At 36.3% G+C, this 23,587-nt stretch overlaps 2 protein-coding genes across 2 annotated transcripts in view; both read right to left on the bottom strand.

Moving 5' to 3' along the window:
* The window catches only part of DNAH6 (dynein axonemal heavy chain 6), a 236,551-nt gene that overhangs the window by 181,192 nt on the left and 31,772 nt on the right, over window positions 1-23,587 (bottom strand). The window contains exons 5-12 of the mRNA XM_041756154.1: window positions 22,872-23,139; window positions 15,785-15,919; window positions 15,574-15,694; window positions 10,910-11,027; window positions 9,323-9,491; window positions 6,995-7,111; window positions 5,272-5,472; window positions 1,929-2,049 (exon numbers count right to left, since the gene is read on the bottom strand). Coding sequence (XP_041612088.1) covers window positions 1,929-2,049; window positions 5,272-5,472; window positions 6,995-7,111; window positions 9,323-9,491; window positions 10,910-11,027; window positions 15,574-15,694; window positions 15,785-15,919; window positions 22,872-23,139 — 1,250 coding nt within the window. The remainder of the gene's footprint in view (window positions 1-1,928; window positions 2,050-5,271; window positions 5,473-6,994; window positions 7,112-9,322; window positions 9,492-10,909; window positions 11,028-15,573; window positions 15,695-15,784; window positions 15,920-22,871; window positions 23,140-23,587) is intronic.
* Window positions 11,268-13,130, bottom strand: LOC121491344 (trifunctional enzyme subunit beta, mitochondrial-like). Its single transcript, XM_041756159.1, has one exon. It carries the CDS (start codon window positions 13,086-13,088, stop codon window positions 11,706-11,708), a length of 1,383 nt encoding a protein of 460 aa, XP_041612093.1. The 5' UTR covers window positions 13,089-13,130; the 3' UTR covers window positions 11,268-11,705.

Raw genomic sequence — 23,587 nt, 5'->3', positions numbered from 1 at the left:
CTAGAAATGATCCATATGGAAAAGGAGAGATAACTCCTCCTAAAATCCTAAGATTTTTAAAAAGGGAAGGAAGTATTATTAGAGTACTATTAGACTCCATTTGGAGAGACAACACATGAATAATGGGTACACCAGAAGAAGAGAAGAAGGAGGTAGAAAGATTATTTAAAGAAATAATATCTGTAAACTTCTCAAACCTGGGAAATAGCTAGACATACAAGTCCATATATCATCTTACTATTTCAATACAAACAGATCTCTCTGAGACACATTAATCTGAGTCTGTCAAAAGTCAATAATAAAGAAATAATCTTAAAAGCAGCCAAAGAAAGTAACCTACAAAGGAACATCCATTAGACTATGTACAGATTTCTCAGCAGAATCTCTATAGGCTGGGAGAGAACAGAATGATGTGTTCAAAGTATTGAAAGATAAAAATTGCTAGCCAAGAGTACCCTATCTAGCAAAGTCATCCCTCAGATATAAAGGAGAAATAAAGACTCCCAGACAAACAAAAGTTAAGGGAGTTCATCACCATTAGACCTCCCTTATAACAAATGTTGAGAGGAGCTTTTCTACCTGAAATGAAAAGATAAAAATATACTAAACTTTGTGTAAGGTGATAAATAGAATCACAAAATTGTAACTCTATTTTAGAAAAGGGTGCTAACAATTATAACATAAAGATTAAAGGAAAATAGCATTAAAAATAACTATAGCTACTATGATTTGGTAACAAACTCACAGCACAAAAAGGGATCATTTGTGGCTATACACATGGAGGAAAAGAAAAGAATCTATATAGGCAAATGAAGATAAACTATTATCAGCAGAAAAAGGACTATTTTATCTATTAGACATTTTATATAACCTTACAATAACCATCAATAACCATGAAACAAAAATCTAGAGCAAAGACACACGCAAAAGGAGAAACTGACCAAATCATCATAGAAAACCACCAACCTAAAAAGGTAAATAGAAATACAAAGTAACAGAGAGAGAGAGAGAGAGAGAGAGAGAGAGAGGAAGAGAGAGAAAAGAGAGATATAAAACAACAAGAAAACAACAACAAAAAAAGTGGCAGTAGTAAGTCTTCATATATCAGTGATCATCCTAAATGTAAATGGATTGAACTCACCCATCAAAAGCCACAGAGTGGCTGGCTGGGTTAAAACACAAGACCCAACTATATGCTGCCTTCATAAGACTCATCTCAGCTCCAGAAACATAAACTCAAACTGAAGAGATGGAAAACGATACAAGCAAGTAGTAACCAAAAGAAAGTGGATGTACCCATTCTTATAACAGGCAAAATAGACTTCAAGCCAAAAATCATAGTGAGAAACAAAGACCATTATGTAATGATAAAGGGGTCAATAGATCAAGAAGATATAACAATCATTAAGTACATATGCTCCCAATATCTGAGCACTGAAATGTATTAAGAAAATACTAACAGATCTTAAGAGAGAAATAGACAGGAATACAATAATAATAGAGGACTTTAATACCCCTCTATCAGCAGTAGATAGATAATCCAGACAGAAAATCAACAAGATAAAATGGAATTGAATAACACTTTATAGAATAAATAGACTTAACAGACTTATATAGAAATTCCATTCAACAGCAGAATATACATTCTTCTCAAGTATGCATGTGACATTCTCCAGGATAAATCATACGACAGGCCACAAAACAAACTTTAGGAAATTTAAGAAGATCAAAACCACAGCATCTCTACTAACTGTAGAGAGTAGTTCTACAGAATACAACCCAGAAATGAATAAACTTTTGCCTTTCACCAGGCCAACTCTTTTGGGTCACCATTTCTTTCACTACATACCAAAAAACAGAAACCTAGAATACTATAAACCTCAATATTTGTTTCCAAAATAATTAGTAAGGACAAACGGAAAACTTACCAGGTTCTTCAAGTTTAAGAGCTTGTAAATCAAGACTTTCATTTTCCTTGAAGAATATCTGGAACCTTTCAAATGTAGCTACATATAATTGGGCAGATTCAAATGCTGCCTGTATGGTTTCCTAAATATTATAAATAAACAGACAAATAAAGCTATATTTTTTCTGAGCAGAATTCAATTCAATATAATGAAACAACAAACATGAATGCCTTTTCTGTGTCCAACACTATGCTTTAACCAAAGGATACATCAGTGAGGGAAGATACCATCCTTGATGTCAAAGAGCAGTTAATGGATTCTCTTATGAAATTTAAAAAAAACCCACATCTTCAAATCTGACTCTTGAAGAACTGTTCCTTATGATTAAAAGGAAGCATATTTATATTTTTAAAAATCTTAAACAATTTCTCAATCTTTGTCCTTCATGACTTATATTTTTGGAGTATCTCATTTGTGTGTGTGTGTGTCCATATGTGTTTTACACCCTCTAGTGCTTAGATTTAGTTATATATTTTTTATAGTAAAACCACAGAAATGATGTATGTTCTCAGTGCACCATGGCAGGAGGCACATAACATCAATTTGTCTCATTACCAGTGATGTTAACATGTTAGTTAATTTGGTGTCTATCAGGCTTCATCACTGCAAACTTATTATTTTTCCTTTTGAAATCAATAAATATCTTATGTAGACATGCTTTGAGACAAAAGTCCTGTTTTTCATTATAACTTTTAATTTTTTTTTATTTATTTATGATAGTCACAGAGAGAGAGAGAGAGGCAGAGGCACAGGCAGAGGAAGAAGCAGGCTCCATGCAAGGAGCTGGATGTGGGAACCCTTTATTTTACCTTTACTTATTCCTTCTCTAATACTCTTCTTTTTGTAGATCTGATTTTCTTTTTTTTAATTTTATTTATTTATTTATTTATTTATTTATTTATTTATTTATTTATTTATGATAGTCACACAGAGAGAGAGAGAGAGAGAGAGAGAGAGGCAGAGACACAGGCAGAGGGAGAAGCAGGCTCCATGCACCGGGAGCCCGACGTGGGATTCGATCCCGGGTCTCCAGGATCCGGCCCTGGGCCAAAGGCAGGCGCTAAACTGCTGCGCCACCCAGGGATCCCTCATTATAACTTTTAAATTCTCATTTTAAGATGCACTAGAGATTCTTGACTGTTTCTAGGATAGCCAACATGGTGATTTTTCTTTACATTTTCCTTCTACATTTATTAGTTGACATTCTGTTGTAAGGGAAAGCTTTCCCTTCTCATTCAAGTCATTCCTTCATTCACAATATGGACAAATATGCTTTCATTTTATTCAAGAGTTTATGATACTTTTATAATCAGCATTTACTTCAATGGTCAATTTGTCCCTAGGAGATCCTTCTATGGCCTTGATACTTGAAAGACTATCCTGAATAGATAAAAATTCTTGATTCACCCTTTCTTCCCTTCAGTTTCATTAAGAAATGCTATTTCATTACTGTCTTGCTTTATACATTGTTTTAGAGAGGCCTCACACTGGTCTAATTCTCTTACTTTGTAACGTATTTGATCTTTGTGCTTTGAGACCTGGAAGAATTTTTCTTTAGCTTTAAAAGCTAATAGTTTTAGGACGCCTGGGCGGCTCAGCGGTTAAGCGTCTGCCTTTGGCTAAGGGCATGATCCTGGAGTCCTGGAATCAAGTCCCGCATTGGGCTTCCTGCGAGGAGCCTGCTTCTCCCTGCCTATGTCTCTGCCTCTGTGTGTGAGTGTGTGTGTGTGTGTGTGTGTGTGTGTGGGTATGTGTCATGAATAAATAAATAAAATCTTTTTTTTTAAATAAAATCTTTAAAACAAAACCAAACCAAAAGCTAATAGTTTTAAGAGGATGTAGTCAGACTTGATTGTCCTGGGTCAATTTCCCAAGGTACTCTGTAGGCCCTTTCAATATATACATTCAGTTTTTTTTTTCCTTGGACTATACTTATAAATGTTTCTTCCACCCTGTTTTGTTTTTCCCCTTCATAGACTCCAATTAAATGTATATTATTTCTTCTTTGCTTGTCTCCTATTCCAATTATTTTTTCTCTGACCCTTCTACTTGTATTTCTAGCTTATTTTCATTCTCTTGGTTGTTTTTCTGTCTTTTTTCTATTCTCATTTTTCCTATCATTCTCCTATGATAATTATTAAATTTTTTGGAAGATTTTATTTATTTTATTCATGAGAGACACACAGAGAGAAACAGAGACATAAGCAGAGGGAAAGGAGGCTCCTTACAGGGATCCCAATGCAGGACTTGATCTCAGGATCCCAGGATCACACCCTGAGCCAAAGGCAGATGCTCAACTGCTGAGCCATCCAGGCGTGCCTGGTAAGTATTAAATTTTTACTTGAGTTTATTTTCCCTTGGTCACCATGTAATTTCATCTTCATTTCTGAGATGATTTTGTCTTTTTATTTCCCATTTCTACCTTTTTCAATTGTTGATTCAATGTAATTTTATATATATTCAAATGCTTGTTTGAGGATATTTACTTAGTTGGTAGTATAGCTTCTGTTTGAAGGTTGTTTGGGAGAGAAAGGAAAGAGTATTCATCAGGTCTTTTAATCTTCACTTTCTGTTTTCTCCTTATAGTAGTTTTGCATGAATTTAATATATCTTCATTTCTTTAGCTTGTGGATTTGAAGTGATTTATAATTCAAGGGTATTCAATTCCATCAGTGTAGTAATGTGCAGATTATTTTATTTAAATTTTTGGCAGTGGGGAAAAAGTTGGGTGTACTTTGGGTTTTTTGGTCCTCTTTTGTCTTACAGGACCTTAGTTTTTACCAATTGTTTCATTTCTCCTACACTATCCCACGTTTAAATAATGCTTCTTCTTTCTTCTTAACCTTATCTTCTCCCCTGGGGAGTGAGAGAGTGATGCAATCTCAGATAACCTGTACTCTAAATCCTTTCCTGTAGTCAGTGCTCTGATCTACTAGGACTTTATTTTTTATTTTTTTATTTTTTTATTTTTTAATTTTTTTTTTAATTTTATTTATTTATGATAGGCACACAGTGAGAGAGAGAGAAGCAGAGACACAGGCAGAGGGAGAAGCAGGCTCCATGCACCGGGAGCCCGACGTGGGACTCGATCCCGGGTCTCCAGGATCGCGCCCTGGGCCAAAGGCAGGCGCCAAACCGCTGCGCCACCCAGGGATCCCTCTACTAGGACTTTAAAAAAAGATATCACTTTATCATTTAGAAATTAAGTAGCATTCAGTTTAAATATAAGAAAGGAAGAAAGTTTATTACTCAATTTCTTAAAAACTGAGAATATTATAAAATAGTTGTACAAAAATAAATGTACCTTTATTTGAAGGGTAATTGTGTGAAAATTCTTATCATCATCAAATACTGCTGATAGGCTTGGACCAGATCCACAAGTTTTTTCTTCAAGTTTGTTGTTAATGTAAGGTCTGGTAAAAGCATCAAAATATGTATCAGGTACAAGATTAGGAACTGATAGCACAGTGTTTTGAAAATGATTAATTGCTCCTGAAATACCATCCTGTTAAACAGAAAAACAAACATAAATATAAATATGTATGGTTATATTTATGAATAATTTTGAATTTTTTGAAATGCTAAAATAAATAACTCATTCAACCATGACAAATACTGTGTTGATTCTGAGTTCATACAAATCATATGAAGGACATGTGTCTTCTGACCAATAAGGGACCTAAGAGCCCAGTGCCTCTGTATGGGAGCTTCTGAGTGAGGCCTCAACCATAGGGAACTCAGCAGTCCACTTGTCCTTATAAATATCTTAAAACAACCTATCTGGATAAATTACAGAATCATAGACTACCGGAATTGGAAGCAACCTTAAAACTTATCTGTGTTCTCATTTTACAGATGCACCTTACAGATGTATAAATTGAACTCTAGAGGGGTAAGTGGTTTCCCCAAGGTCATATAGCCCATTAACTGTAAAGACAAGATTAGTATCTAGAGATTCTGATTACTAGTGCTTTTGTGCCATGTATACCAGGAAATATAGACTCTGACTGGTTTATTAACTATACATGTACACAAATGAAGAGGGCAGAATTCTAAAATGGCCCCCAAGATTCTCTCCCTCTGGTGTAAAAGCCCTGTATAATCCCTTCTTCTTGACTATGGAGGGAAGGAGGGCTTCTGAATATGATGGGATGCCACTCCTGTGATTAGGTTACATTATACAGAAAGTTAAAGAAATTTTGCAGATATAATTAAGGTCCCAAATCAACTGACTCTGAGTTAATAAAAAAAGGTATATCCTAGGTATACCTGACTGAATCGAGTGAAAACCCTTAAAAGAGGGATTGGGCCCTTTCCAAAGGAGATTTTCCAACTGGTCTTAAAGAAGCAAATATCCATATTGTAAACTACTTATAGAGTCAGCCACACGGTAAAGAACTATAGGTGGTTTCTAGTATCTAAGGGTGGTCCCCTGATGACATCTCTCAAGAAAACAGGAACTTCAGTCCTATACCTCTACCTATACAACTTGAGGAAACTTAGAAGCAGATCCTTTTCTAGTCAAGCCTCTAAAGAGACCTCATCATAGCCAATACCTGAATGGCAGCCTGGAGAAACTTTGAAGCAGAAGATGAACTATGCAGTGCCCAGACTTCTGACCTACAGAAACTGTGAGATAACACATGGTTGTGGTTTTAAGCTGCCATATTTGTGGTAATTTGTTATATAGCAATAGATAATTAAAATATTTTCATGGATGTGGCATACCAAAAAGATTTCAAAAACTATACTTACTATAATCAATTCTAAATTTTGTATAGCATATGTTCTCTTAATGGTGTACCTTACCAAGCTCCTAGTCTGTCTCAAGTTAAAGAAAATGTGCTAAACTTTTTGATAGTTTTTATGTAGACATAATGCTGTGCATAGAACAGTACTTTCTCTTTTCCTTCTGATCATTTTGGAGGAGTGACAACAGCAATCCTGCCAATCACTTGACAGTAAAACAGTTGCTTCATTTCCCAAAAAGGTACTTATAGGTGGATGCTATATGGAGAAACACACACCAGAAAGTCTTCCAAAGAAGGCTCGAAGAGTAATGACTGGACTGTCAAAATCAGTTCTGTGAGAAACATGGGGATGAGAGACTCATCTTCTTCCTGTTTTTCCCCTGCAGTGGCCCCCTGAAATGAGCACATTTTTGGTGTTATAAAGATGTAAGCTTCAAGGTATAAGATAAAAGATGTCTGGATACAAGAGGCATGTAAACTGAAGCTTATACAATTAATTGATCTCATAATGTTGGCTTGTCTTTCAATGAATATTACCATAGAAATTAAAAAATGAAGGCAAACATTGAAGGATTACACAGTAGTGTAAAACTTCTCCCCTTATAAAAAAAACCATTAACAAAATGGAAAGGCAAACAACAAGCTGGAAAAATATATCAATGGTGTATATAGAGCATAGAAGATTGGTAATATTTAAATAGAAAATACTTTATATATTCAACAGAAATGTATATTAATAATACAATAATTAATACCTAAATAGATATATACTAAAATAGAAATGTACTTACATAGAAAAATGGGCAAAGGGCATAATTTGTCATATCTTAAAAGGAATATACAAGTGATCAATCTTTTCCTTGTTCTCATTTTTGAGATATGTTGCTCAGTAACAACATTTATTGAATATTTACTGTGTACCAGGCAGTGCTAAGTATTCACATACCCACACCAACCATATGAAGCAGGTATCATTATTATGGCATGAGAAAAAGAACATCTGGAAAAGGTAAGACATTTCATCCAGGACACACTGGTTATTAGGTGACAGACCAGTACTCAAACCCAGGTCTTCCTGATCACCAGACCTATGCTCTTTTCACTGGAGTGCCAATTAAAGGAATGTAATTAAAAGTAGTGATGCACTACTTTACAACCATCAGACTGACCTCAATGAAAGTGAATGATAATATCTAGTGCGCATGTGTTCATTCTCAAACATTGTTAGGAAGATTGTAAATCAACACAAAATTTTCTGGAAAGTTAATGCATCAGAATCAAAAGCATATTTCTGACCCAAAAATTCCACATCTAGGAATTTCTTCTAAGGAGGAGAAATCAGAGATGTGTGAAAAATTCATGGACAAGGATGTTCTTTGCTTATTTGGAGCAATAAGAAGCACAGATGTCTATTTATTTGGAGTATGAGAAAGTCATCAACAATAGAAAATTATTTAGAAGATGTACAGTAGTTATATTTCTTTGTGAGAATATTATATGGAAAAATACATATTGTCTTGGCAGATTTTTCACAATACATTGCTAAGTAGGAAAAGCATGTGTTAAAGCAGTAAGTATGATACCTTTCTTCCCCTTGGAAACTGGTTATCTTTGGATAGCAGAGATCTTTTTCTTTGTATATTTCTATGTTCTTCCAATTTTCTTCACTTGGCATATATTACTTTTATAATTAGAAAATAAATGTGATTTTCAAAATGTAATAGAATTTAGAAAAGGGATCAATTGAGACTGAGGGAAGAAAGTAATAAAAAGGAGTATGCAACTAAAATTGAACTTTTGGAGAAAAGAGAAACTATAGCAAAGAGCATGTAGTCTTGAAACGTCATAGCTGGATTTCCTGGGGAGGCAGTTGACAAGTACAGGTATGAAGCTTGAGGAAAACAGGCACACATGTTTAGCTATGTTTTTAGGTATCTGGCATGAAGCTATTATCTGGGATGGAGGTAGGGCAAACCTTATTGGGAAATGGATATGGATGATATGATTTCTCTCTTAGCTATGCTAGAATGCAAAGAGTTGTAGTACTTCATCTTGAATGTCTCAAATTACACTGCCCTAAGATCAACATCCTCCCAAGAGGTTATCCAATCACAGCACAAAGGTTTTGCTTCCATAATTTGCTTCTTCTCACCTCTAAACCATTGGTTATCTTTCATTTATACCACCTTTCCTGATTCTCTCTGCCAGTTCATGCCCATGACAACCCTCAAACCATAAGCTTCTTGGGCCCAAGAATCCTGTCTATGCTTTTCATCACTATATACTCCACACCCAACACAGGGATTGGTATGTAGTAGGCACTTAAGAAACATTTGTCCTATGTCCACATGAATAGCCTTTAGCCAATTCCTATAAGACAGCACCAACAGTGGATGCTTTCATCTATTATGAGATACTTGTTGATATGGTGATTTTCATTCCACCATTTCAAGTGTATATGGTAAGATCTGATTATCCTGTGAAATCTTCTAAGCATTTCTGCTACTTTTCAAGTACACAGAAAATAACATAATTCATAGTACATAGTAAGCACTCACCAATAAATGCTGACCTATGAATTTTCTTAATTTTGTTTGAATATACCTTTTTCTCAGTGACTTCAGGCTTCTCTTCAGTAATCCATTTCTGAATGACATCTGCCGAAGGTGTTCGTTTTAGCTTGTCAGTAAGATAATTCAAAAGAGAGTTAGCAGAATTTACTGTTAGGACGTGCATTGTGTTCTCAATTAGATAGTCATTTAGACGGATAAAGCTTGAAAAGAAAAAAAATACAGCTTCAGTTTTCTATGTTCACTACTATGAAAGTTACACTAAACCAAATATTCAAATTTTTAAATATCAGAATTTCTCTTGGAATTTTTACTTATGTTATAATAACAGATTTATTGTACATAGGAGTTATTCTTGGACATTCTTCATTTTCAAGCACAAATATATAGCATCAATTTAGCTGGGTGTTCTAACTATTCAAAAGGAAATTTAACAAGCTATATGGGTGGTATGGGAAGTGCACCCAGCTCATCTAACCAAAAGGGCCATAAGATTTTTTAAAGATGCTTTAAAAATGAAGTCAGAAAATATACAACATCTGTAACTCACATTCTAATGGTACGGGTGTGAAATCTTCACTATTGAATAAATGTTTGATAGCAACTGCTAACTCAGAGATGCAAATTTTATGTTTCTACTCAACTGACAGTCAAGGGGCCTCTGTTACCTGTACTATGGACGGTGGTCTCTTGCTTCATTGACCTCTGTTGTGACACAAACATTATTATCATATTATTTCATATATAAACTAGTACGCAGTTAAGATTTACTAAATTTACAGCTGTCAAAGTTGGACTAAGGGAGCTGGCACTGCTAACAATAACAGTGTTTTATAGTGCCATACAAAACTTTTCAGATAATGTTTGGTGATTTTGTTTGCAAGTTATTTGTAATGGTGAGGTTTTGGAATGGTGTGAAATCCAAACTCTGAAACAATGTCAAGATCCAGGTGAGGCCCTGGAAGGAAGGCTTTCCACCCTTATCTCCCAGGTGCAAAACTCACCTTAGGGAGAGAGTGGAATTTTATGGGGCAATGCAGCTACATGTAGTTCTTTAGTGACCAATAGAGGTAGTGGGCTCTCCAGGTGCTCTGGTGGAGGTCCACAAATCTCTATGTACCTGACTTCTCCTTATCACAGCCTGCTCCATGCTCCAAGCTGGGCTAGAGGGAAACAAAGCCTTAAAGGTCTAAGAGGAGCACTCAGCCTTGGGCATGTCTTCCAGTCTCCACCAGCTCGCCACTCCCAGTGGCTGCTCTGCTGGGTGGCAATGGTATGCGAGCGTTTCTGGGCATGTAGTCAGGTTATCATATCACCCCAAAATCTCTCAACACTATTAGTGAATCCTGTGATGAAGGCTTTACTTTTTTTTGGTAAAATATTTTATTTATTTATTCATGAGGGACAGAGAGAGGCAGAGACATAGACAGATGGAGAAGCAGGCTCCCTGAGAGAAGCCCGATGTGGAACTCGATCCCAGGACCCCAGAATCATGCCCTGAGCTGAAGGCAGATGCTCAACCACTGAGCCACCCAACTGCCCCTGAAGGCTTTAATTTTTAATGAAACTCAAGAAAGGTGGATGCTCTAATTTTTCTTGAGAAAGAAAAATAATCATTTACCATGTTAGCCTCATGCAATGATGCCTTTTGCTGGCTTGCTCAGTGTATGTCATTTTGTCCGAGTCTGCATAAGCAGGCAAATCAATGAGACTTCCACCGTCTTGCATTTTATGATAATCTAAGGAAAATAGAAGATATGACATCAAGAATTTTTCGATAAAAATTCCATTTCTTTCAATATGGATTAAAGGATAAGTAAACTCTTTTTTGTGGTTGAATAATATTCCATTGTAGACATATACCACATTTTCTTTATTTTTTTTTTTTTTTTTTTCTTTGATACTTCCTCACTTTATTAAGGTTAACAGGATACTTATAACATCTAAACATTTACTCTAGGTATTCAGTGACATTTAAATTCTGAATTACCTTCCCATAATTAAGTTTCTTTAGGCACATTGGTTTGTATTTTATAGAAAACACTTATCTTTAGGTCACAAACAGGAAAGAGTATAATTTGCAAATGTTACAAAGATGATACCAAATCTCAGCTAACCTCTTTCCCAAATTGCAACCACTGTTAGTATTTAATGAAAACAGAGCCCCCAAATAATTGCTTAAACATTATCACTGTATGATTGTGGTGACTAAGAAATCCCTGAAAAAGCAGTAAGCCATGATTACTGGAAAGCTCAGAACACTAGCAAGGCTTAATTGCAAAGTATTTAACAGAAGGCCACAAATTGTGTTTTCCTAAGAGGAGCTAGGAACTATGGATGTCATTTAGTAATGCATTGGAATGGCATTGCCTAGTGCGAGTGTTGCACAAAAACTCCAGGTCACCTCTTCTTTATCATTATTTTGGATAAGCTTCCACAATCATAGCATGGCCCTGCCCACCAGCTGCACAGGCAGCCACTAAGCCATACTGGCCTCCCTCCTTCCGTAATCTGTTGGCAGCTGCCATAACCAACCGGCAGCCAGTAGCTCCAAATGGGTGTCCCAGGGACAGCGATCCACCCCAGTTGTTAAACTTCTCCAGAGGAGGTGACCCAACCTTGGTTTTTCTACCCATGTAGTTTTGTGCAAACCAATCAGAATCCATGGCTTTAAAATTAGCCAAAATCTGACCTGAGAATGCTTCATGAAATTCAAAAGCATCAATATCATTCAGTGTTAATCCTGCTTTTTCCAGAACTTTTGGAGTGGCATATGTTGGTCCAAGTAAAAGTTGATCTTTTGGATCTTGAGACACATATACAAAATCCCTCAAATACGCCTTGGGCTTATAACCCATGGCCAGAGCTTTTTCCTCTGCCATAATCAGCATTGCAGATGCACCATCGGTCAGGAAAGAAGAATTTGCAGCTGTCACCGTGCCATAGGGCTTGATGAATGCAGGTTTTAGTTTGGCCATTTGCTCCAGAGAAGAAGGACGAATGCCATTATCTTTGGTAACTGTATCTTTTCCCGGTACTTTGAAGGGTACAATATCAGACAGGAGTCCTTCATCCTGTGCCTTCTTGGCAAGGCTGTGCGAACGCAGTGCGTACTCATCCTGGTCCGCTCGAGAAACAGCAAAGGCAGCGGCTAGCCGGTCTGCAGAGTGGCCCATGGTCTCACTGGTGGAGAACTCAGCCACGGCAGGGAGCTCAGGTGACAGGAAATTCAATCTGAATTTTGAGAGTAAAGATAGTCGTTGACCCAGAGTCTTGGCCTTATTGAGATCAAGCATCATTTTCCTCATTTTCCTTGAATGACGAATAGGGACATCAGACATTAACTCTACACCACCTGCCACAACCACATCACACTGCCCAGAAGCGATCAAGCCAACACCTGTGGTCATGGCTTGGTTGGCAGAGATGCAGGCCATGGTGACAGTGTGAGCAGGAGTCTTATCAGAGAAGCCAGCTCCAAGGGCAGCCTCTCTAGCCACATTGCTAGTTTTCACTTCCTGTATAACTGTGCCAAAGATGATATAATCAACAACATCCTTTGGGACATTGGTCCGGTGCAACAAACCCGAAAGTGCTGCTCTAGCCAAATCATGTGGCATCAGGTCCTTATATGAAGTGCCTGACTGCAAAAACGGAATGCGAACACCATCCACTACCACAATATTCCTTATGTTGGGTTTGGCTAAGGTTTTCTTTGATTTGGTCTGTGCAGAAAATCGGAGGGCCCATGTTGATGCATTAGGAAGATTTTTAAATGTGTAAGTCAAGATGGAAGTCATTCTGAAATCTCAGCTCCGTCCTCTCGAGCTCCCCGCGGGCACGGAAGGTTCCCACATTTTCTTTATTGATTTATCTATCACTAGATGCTTGGGCTGCTTCCATAATTTGGTTATTGTAAATAATGCTGCAATAAACATAAGGGAACATATATCCCTTCATATTGGTGTTTTCACATTCTTTGGGTAAATACCCAGTAGTGTAATTACTGGATTGTAGGGTAGTTCTATTTTTAATTTTTTGAGGAACCTCCAGACACAGTTTGGCACAGTGGCTATACCAGTTTGAATTCCCAACAATAATGCATGAGGGTTCCTTTTTCCCCACATCTTCACCTACACTTGTTTCTTGAGTTTTTTATTTTAGTCATTCTGGAAGGTATGAGGTAATAATCTCATTGTGGTTTTGATTTACATTTCCCTGACGATGCTAAATGAAATAAATCAGTCAAAGAAAGACAAATATCATGATTTCACTCACATGTGGAATTTAAGAAACAAAATAAATGAACAAAGGGGAAAAAAGAGACTAAAAAACATTCTTAATTATAGAGAACAGAGAGTTACAGGGAGAAATGAGTGGAGGAATGGGGGAAACAGGTAAAGGGGATGAAGAGAACACTTCTCATGATGAGGACTGAGTAATGCTTAGAATTGTTAGATCACTATATTGTATACCTATATTGTATAATAACGTTGGTTGATTACATTGGCATTAAAATGTAAAAAAAGATAAGTAAAATTAAAAAACAACAAAATTCTTGGTTAATGAGATATTTTAAACTCTAAAAAACAGCCCAGTTATCGAAAAGAATTCCACATCAAAGGTTTCAACTGAACAAAAGACTGTAGATTGTTCATTAACATTCCTCTGTACTGGTAGGTTGAACATACCTTTAAGCAAAGAGGCCCTGATTTCTCTTTAAAATGATTATGAAATAAAGGTTCTGTAATCAGCTTAAGATATTATATAGAAGTAGTGGTAATGCATGCAGAAAAATGAAACTAGACCACTCTCTTTCACCATACACAAAGATAAACTCAAAATGGATGAAAGATCTAAATGTGAGACAAAATTCCATCAAAATCCTAGAGGAGAACACAGGCAACACCCTTTTTTAAGTCAGTAACTTCTTACAAGATACATCCACGAAGGCAAAAGAAACAGAAGCAAAAATGAACTATTGGGACTTCATCAAGATAAGAAGCTTTTGCACAATAAAGGATACAGTCAACAAAACTAAAAGACAACCTACAGAATGGGAGAAGATATTTGCAAATGACGTATCAGATAAAGGGCTAGTTTCCAAGATCTATAAAGAACTTATTAAACTCAACAGCAAAGAAACAAACAATCCAATCATGAAATGGGCAAAAGACATGAACAGAAACCTCACAGAGGAAGACCCAGACATGGCCAACAAGCACATGAGAAAATGCTCCGCATCACTGGCCATCAGGGAAATACAAATCAAAACCACAATGAGATACCACCTCACACCAGTGAGAATGGGGAAAATTAACAAGGCAGGAAACAACAAGTTGGAGAGGATGCAGAGAAAAGGGAACCCTCTTGCACTGTTGGTGGGAATGTGAAATGGTGCAGCCACTCTGGAAAACTGTGTGAAGGTTCCTCAAAGAGTTAAAAATAGATCTGCCCTACAACCCAGCAATTGCACTGCTGGGGATTTACCCCAAAGACACAGATGCAATGAAACGCCGGGACACCTAGACCCCGATGTTTCTAGCAGCAATGTCCACAATAGCCAAACTGTGGAAGGAGCCTCGGTGTCCATCGAAAGATGAATGGATAAAGAAGATGTGGTTTATGTATACAATGGAATATTACTCAGCCATTAGAAATGACAAATACCCACCATTTGCTTCGACGTGGATTGAACTGGAGGGTATTATGCTGAATGAAATAAGTCAATCGGAGAAGGACAAACATTTTATGGTCTCATTCATTTGGGGAATATAAATTATAGTGAAAGGGAATAGAGGGGAAGGGAGAAGAAATGGGTGGGAAATATCAGAAAGCGAGACAGAACATGGAAGACTCCTAACTCTGGGAAATGAACTAGGGGTGGTGGAAGGGGAGGAGGGCGGGGGGGTGGGGGTGACTGGGTGGCGGGCACTTAGGGTGGCACTTGACAGGATGAGCACTGGGTGTTATTCTGTATGTTGACAAATTGAACACCAATAAAAAATAAATTTATTATTACAAAAATAAATAAATAAAATAAAAATAGTGTCAAGGAACCCCCCCCCCCCAAAAAAAGAAGTAGTGGTAATGGAAGGAAGATGCAATATTTACTGTTTTTCCCCTCCTCTACAATATGTACTGAATTTATAATGTATCAAGTAGACATTCAGAAAAACTAAAAAGTAGGATCATAATTTAAACCTAAGACAAGTAGAATAAAAAAGAGTTAATTTTTTAGAAAGCCATGACTTCTTATCTATCACAGTATTTTCCCCTGCATACCCTCAACAGGTTTGTGTAGACAGTCATCAGGAATGAATCCTGCGGCACGAAGAGCAACACGACAAGCCTTCCTGACCACATCTTTTGCCTCATTTCGAAATTCTTCTAGGCGCTCTACCACCTAGATAGACATTGATGAACAAGTATTAGTAATAGTAAAGTTGCAACAATAGAAAAGCTAAATCTTAAAACTATAGACAAAACTCCTTACCTCTTCTAACCGTATGACTTGTGCAACTTTAAATTCTTGCAGGGTGTAGGTATGACATTTTTCAATATGACAAAGTCCCATAAAACTCAAGTGATAGCATAATTCATTTATTTTAAGAAGAGCTGGTTGCAGATGCTGCAGGAAAATAAAAATCTGTCATTGTTTAGCTTTAAAAATCCCTATCTTTTGAAAGAATAAAAATATTTGGAAAGGAAGAATGGCTATTAAGGGAAATAAGCAGCTCTATATGTTCACTGTAGATACAACTCCAAAGTGCATACATTAAACAGGAACACTTCTGAAATTTTTTCTAAAAGTATTTTAAAAAAATTCAATTAGCCAACATACAGTACATCATTAGTTTCAGATATAGTTTTCAATAATTCATCAGTTGCATATAACACCCAGTGCTTATCACATTACCTGCCCTCCTTAATGCCCATCACCCAATTACCCCATCTTCCCACCCACCTCCCCTCCAGCAACCCTCAGTTTGATTCCTATAGTTAAAAGGCTCTCATGGTTTGTCTCCCTCTCTGATGACTTCCCATTCGGTTTATCCATAAAAGTATTCTTTGAGTTATAAGATCTAATTTGTTTGAATTCCTTTCTTTTCACTTTGAATATGTATCTTTTAGCAATATTCTGAGGGCAAGTAATGGAGGACTGGGCAATATATTAAATTTCACTATTTTTGATGAATGGCTACTAAGAGATTCATGGTGTTATCTTAAGGACTTTACAATGTCCAGTCACTGTGGTAATGGAGGGGCCCATCTACTGACCTAAGAGGCTATGACATAGGACAAAGACCACTTTGAATTTAAAATGTTGCATAGCTAAATTTTTTAACTTTAAATTTTTAGGGGTAACAAGTTGCTGAAAAAGAAAATCAGTCACCATTAAGAACCTATTTATGGGGCACTTGAGTGGCTCAGTGGCATCCAACTCTTGATTTCAGCTCAGGTTTTGATCTCATGTTCCTGGGATGAGGTCCTGTGCCAGGCTCCACACTCATTGGGGATCTGCTTGAAATTCTCTCCCTCTGCCTCTTCTCCTACTCCTTCTCTCTCAAATAAATAAATAAATACATACATACATACATTCTTTTTTAAAGGAACTTATTTATTTGTGGAATGGAATAATGAGTGGAACTATTTGTGAAATTATGTTACATAATATTAATGTTATCTTTCTGTATGCTACCATCATAAGTCAGAGTTCTAGGCTGTTGGCTTCCAAGACAACATGTTTTGCCAAAATGTGAGAGGAGTTTAATGGTGGAAATTTTTGGAGGAAAAAAACATAATCTAAAAAATTACTTTGGCTTAACTTAAATATCATCTGGCTGTCCACATACAGGACAGTTGTGAGAACAGCTATGATATGAGAGACTGCAGGTTTGTTCTCCATCCCCTTGTTGTTTGATAAAATTTCGGGTAGGTAGTTCATTCTCAGGCTGCTAAATCAATAGTATCTATTGAAGGATTAAGGATTAGGTATTATTTTAAGTTGTTAGCAGGACTGTAAGGGGAGAAAGATTTATCACTTTGATGGTGGATTTTAATATGTAGACTGAGAAGCTATAATTTTTGTCTGTTCTGGACAGACCTACCTCAGATTTACCTCCAATTCTTCTAGTGATATGCTCCTTCTTTCTTTTGGAAACCCATTACCATGTGGTTTTGATAAGGCTGACCCCTCCCTTTCCCCATCACAGGAATGAGGGATAGGCACATATACCCAGGCCTGGCTTATCAGAGAACACCTGGCTGTGGAAGGATTGATTCAGGCAGGATTGAAGATGTGGCCAAGCTGAGCCAATCAGTCTACTCTCCAGCATCTCCAGCAAGAGGTACTCTCTTCTCACGCAAAGAGCTAGCTGTAACTAGAGCTGCACGTGGTGGTGCTCATGTTAAGAGCCCAAGTGAGAATAAAACAGAGAAAGAACTGAAAGATGAAGAGAAAGAGAAAAAAATAAAGATGATAAGATATTATTTGAACTTCTGAAGTGAGCCATGCATAAAGGTATTTCTACCCCTTAAACTTCCTTATTGTATGAGCTTTTGTTTGTTGTTGTTGCTGAAGTTCATTGAAACTGAGTTTCTGCCAGTTGCATCGAAATGAGTATTAATACCTTCAGAAGTAGAAAACCACTGTTATTAATCTGGGGGTTGATCACTGGGTCAGAACGCCTAAAAGGAAACTTAGAGACTAGAGCTTTTGGAAGATAAGTGCAAAAGAGTTGTGTTTATGTAAAAATCTAAGAAAAATCAGGGCCATGTTGAGGCACATTGTCCTTGGTTGGAACGTAGGAATCCTTTGGAATTACTAATCTTGCCTTCACCACACCACCACACCTTTAATTTGCCCTAACGTCGGTTAACAGAGCATCTGGGTGATTTGAACAATTTGACACTTAGAGAGCCCATTGCAGCTGTATACGTCATGGCCCAGCCATGTTTTCATGGGCTCCTGTTTTCATGTATATTTCTGACCCAGGATAGAAAGAGCTACAGTAAAAGGTACCTCCCTTCATAAGCAGAGGAATGGTTATATAGATCTATGAAATTAAGAGTAGTCTGTTTACAATGCAATGGCTGCCTAAAAATTAAAAATGGAAAGATTTTAATTACAAAGTAATATTCAAATTAAAATAAATGAATGACAGTGTTTGAGAATGTAAAAACTAAACAAAAAATTGCCTGAAAGTATCACATGCAACAAAATTACACACTATTAGAAACCAGCAGGTTAAAGCAATGTGCAGTATTACATAATATTGAAAAATTAATATTAAGCACACACATAAACCTAGAGAAAAGTGAAACTTGGTAATGTAGGAGACTAGAAGACACTTGAGTTCTACAAAACATTAGAGAAAAATTAATATCAATTCTTCATAGATTCCTTAAAAAAATAGAAGGAATATTTTCCAACTCATTCTTTAAAACCATTAGTACCCTGACACCAAAACCAGACAAACACATCACAAGGAAAAAACCCACAAAACTATAGACCAGTCTTCCTTATGAATATTCATGCAAATATCCTTAACATAATGCTAGCAAACCAAATCAAACAACAAAGGGATTATATACCATGACCAAGGGATACAAAGTTGGTTTAATATCCAAAGATCAATCATTATAACAAATCATATTATTCTAATAAAAGGCAAACACTGCATGATAATCTCAAGAGATGCAGAAAAAGCATTTAACAGATTCATAATTGCTTCACGATAAAAACATTCAACAAACTAGGAATAGAAAGAAACTTCCTTATTGTATCATGCTTAATGGTGAACTGAAAGCTTTCCTTCTAAGATCAGGAATAAGACAAGGATGTCTGCTTTTGCAACTTCTATTCAGCAGAAAAGTTCTAGCCAGGGAACTTAGGCAACAAAATTAAATCATCCAAGTTGGAAAGGAGTTGCAAAACCCTATCTATTTGCAGATGACTTATTCTTGTTCATCAGGTATTCTAAGGAGTACATGCATGCACACACACATGCCCCATACTATTAGAATCAGTAATAAATTCTGCAAGATTTCAGGAAACAGGCTACATATACAAAAATTAATTGTATTATATATAGATCATACACACATATTTATACATTTATACTATTTATATATGTACATATATTTATATATATGAGATGAAAAAAACAAAATGAAATTAAGAAAACAATTACACTTATGATAGTATCAAAAAGAATAAAATATTTAGCAATAAATTTAACAAATGCAGTGTAAAATATCCTCTGAAAACTACAAAACATTGTTGAAAGAATTGAAGAAGACCTGAATAAATGGGAAGGCATTGTATGTTCATAGACCAGAAGTTAATATTGTTAAGATGGCAATACTCTCTGAATTGGTCTATAGATTTAAAGCAATCCCTATCAAAATCCCAGTTTACTTCTTTGCAGAAATTGACAAGATTATCTTTAAATTCATGTGGAAAATCAAGGGCCCAGAAGACTTACACTTCAAAACTGAAAATGCGGATCATCCAGGCACCTGGGTGGGTCAGCTGGTTAAGCATGTTCCTTCAGCTCAGGTCATGATCCCAGGGTCCTGGGATTGAGCTCCACATAAGGCTCTCTCCTCAGCAAGGAGCCTGCTTCTCCCTCTCCCTATGCCCCTCTCCCCCTACTCCTGTTCTCACTCACTCTGCTCTTTTTCTTTCAAATAAATAGATAAGTCTTTTTTTAAAAAAACAAAATGCAGATCATCAAAATTAAAAACTTTTGTGCTTCAAAGGAAACCATCAAGAAAATGTACAGATAACCCACAAAACGGGAGAAAATTTTTGCAAGTCATATATCTGATAAGGGACTTGTATCCAGAATATATAAATAACTCTTACAATTCAATAGTAAAATGAAAATAACTCAATTTTTTTTTGAAAATAACTCAATTAAGAAATGGGTAAAGTATCAATATACAGTTCTCCAGATAAGATATACAAATGGTCAATAGGTCCATGAAAACATGCTCACCATCATTAGTCATTTGGGAAAGATAAATCAAAACCACAATGAGATACCACTTTACAAGCAGTAGGAATGACTATAATGAAAAGGACAGATATAATGGTGAAAACAATGAGAAACCAAAGCCCTCATATGCTGTTGGTGGGAATTTAAAATTATGCAGTAGCTTTGGAAATTGTTTTGCAGGTCCTCAAAAGGTTAAACATAGAGTTACTGATGACTCAGCAATTCTACTCTTAGGCATATACCCAAGAGAAATGAATACATACATCAAGACAAAAATTTGTACACAAATGTTCGTAGCAGTATTATTCATAATATCCAAAAAATGGAAGCAATCCAAATATCCATCAGTAATAGATGGGTGGATATGTAAAATATGTATAACCATACAATGGCATATTATTAATATGCCAATAAAAATAAATGCTGTGCCATGACATAGATGAACATTGAAAACACTATGCTAACTGAGAAAAGCCAGCCACCAAGAACCACATATTGTATGGTTCCATTTATATGAATTGTACAGAATAGGCAAACCAATAGGAACAAATAGTAGATTAGTGGTTACCTAGAGCTGGGGCAGGGCCCTGGCAGAGTTGGGGAGAAATGTAGAGTGATCACTAATGGGTAACAGAGTTTCTTTTTTGAAGTGATGAAAATGTTTTAAAATTGACTGTGGTGATGGTTAATCAATCCTGTGAATATAATGAAACCATTGAAAGGTATACTTTAAATGGGTGAATCATAGGGTACATTAACTGTATTTCAATAAAATTGTTAAAAGGAAACATAGGCATGTGCGCCAATAAGGCTTGTTACTGAAAAAAAAGAAAAAGAATCATGAAAAGAAGTATTTCAAGGATAGCTTCACATTTGTCCCTTCAAAACCTAGTCTAGGTGTATCAGCCCTCCTTATTAACTAATTGTAAATATTAGAGTAGTGGTAAGTGTGTGAGTAATTACAGCATCTAATAGACATTTAAACCAACAATAGCTGGGATCCCTGGGTGGGTCAGGGGTTTAGCTCCTGCCTTCAACCCAGGGCGTGATCCTGGAGTCTGGGGATAGAGTTCCACATCGGGCTCCCTGCATGGAGCCTGCTTCTCCCTCTGCCTGTGTCTCTGCCTCTCTCTCTCTGTGTCTCTCATGAATAAATAAAATCTTAAAAAAAAATAAACCAACAATGGGTCTGTCATTTAGGTCAATCTAAGTTTAAATGGATGAGAACTTTTTAGTCTCATGTAATGTAGACTACTCTAAATGTAGCCCAGCTACATTTAGGAGAAGGTATTATCAACGTCAAAGCACAGTTGGGGGGCTCCCTGGGTGGCTCAGCGGTTTGGGGCCTGCCTTTGGCCTGAGGTGCCGTCCTGAGTCCCACCTTGGGCTCCCGGCATGGAGCCTGCTTCTCTCTCCTCCGGTGTCTCTGCCTCTCTCCCTCTATCATGAATAAATAAATAAATAAATCTTAAAAAAAAAAAAAAAGCACGGTTGGTATCAAAGGTGGACAGAGGACAACCTCAGTATATAAGAGAACAAGCCTTAAGGACTTAGAGACAAATACAGGAAGAACTATTTTATACACCTAGGAACAAACTTATGACATGTATAGTCCCTAAGACATGATGAAAGATGAAAGGTGATAAAAAGACAATAGATTCAAATGATTGATGGATCCTTAAGGAAATTAAAGGTCTAGAAGTTGAGTTTGATATCAAGAAGGACTAGAATTTTCTTCTCTCTCTTTTTTTTTAAGATTTTATTTTTTTATTCATGAGAGACACACACATCATTCCTTTGATGTTCCTTTATTTTGTGCCTGACATCTTGATAATGATCTTTCAGGTTAACATATGAAAAATGAAGTAAATGAGCAGTAAAAAGCAAACTTGAGGCTTCTGATTTGAGAGGGTGGTGACTCAGTGTCATAGAAATAGATAGCTAAGGACCACAACAGTAATGGTGATTCTACTTCATTCCCAGGGGCCAAGCAGAAAACTTGTAATGCAAGTTGAAATTCAGTGAGTGGGTAGAGATTTAAAATACAGCCACACACCGTTTAACAGTTCTTTTTCCATGATGACCCCATCCTGCAAAGCGAATATTAAAATTTTCCCTTCTGTTTGGATTCATGGTAGAGGAGAACCTACAATTGGGAGGTACTGGCCCGTGAAAACAAGCCCCCAAATTATTTTGGACCATAGAGTCCAGAGTGACTCAAAGATAAGAGGAGGTAATCAGGGTTGCCTGCCCACTCTGCTCAAGAGTATACATCATTTTCCTAATCAACAACAAAGGGGACCATGAATCCAAACCTCTGTGGCTGCTTCTATTTGAAGCAGACCTGTGCAACTCTCTTCTTATACTTTTGCATTCTGCAACCATAGTTAAAATGTGAAAACACTGCCAGACTGCCATGACAAGACAGAATGAGAGACAGAATGACAAAACAGAATAAAAATTGTGAATCTCTTAAAAAGATGAAATAGTCTATTTCAAGGGCAGTCTATACCAATGCCTGTAATAGACTCACACTTTATCTGTAATTCTTTTAAAGTATGATAAATAAATACGTACATGATTAACAATGAACAGGTTTTTTTGTAGAGATTTTCGACATCCACTTATTTTCTTGGAACGGACATTCTTCTTCCACACGTTAAAAGCCTTCCATTTCCGGAAAAGTGCAAATATGGGAATCTTAGTGAGTTCTCTGTGATATAGATATTCCTGTTCCCATCGATCAATTTCAATATATTCAATGTCCTCATTATAAATGTGTGTTACTGCTTTTTTGCTAATAGTATAGTAGTCATTTTTATTGATGTTCTCATAACTTACAACTCTATGAACAAATAAAAATTGAGGCAAGTGAATAAAGTATTCAAAACAAAATTAAGCAACTGCATTACTTTTTGTTCTAAAGAGATAAAACATTTCAGAAAAAACAAATATTATTTAAATTAAAAAGTTCTAACAAACTATGTTCAAATTGAATACTTAAGAAGGGAGAGCTGCTTTTTAAAAAATAGTTGGACTTATTTTAGGTCCTAAAGATATCACAACCTTGGCAATATGTTTGATAATTTCAGTTACATAATTTTTATAAAAACAAATCAATTACAGATTTTTAAAATATAATAGCCCTATATGAAAGCTACCTGAAAATAAGTTTTTATTATTAGCTCTTCAGAAATTATTCAACAATAATACTGTAAAAGAGTTTTACTTACCCAATATTAAAAAAATTATGAGAAAGACCAAAGCAAGAAAAGATGAAGTAGATAGGATTT

This window comes from Vulpes lagopus, chromosome 5, assembly GCF_018345385.1.
Source record: "Vulpes lagopus strain Blue_001 chromosome 5, ASM1834538v1, whole genome shotgun sequence".
Classification (NCBI taxonomy): Eukaryota; Metazoa; Chordata; class Mammalia; order Carnivora; family Canidae; genus Vulpes; species Vulpes lagopus.
The sequence above is the reverse complement of the archived record's forward strand: the minus strand, read 5'-3'. Positions and strand labels throughout refer to the sequence as shown.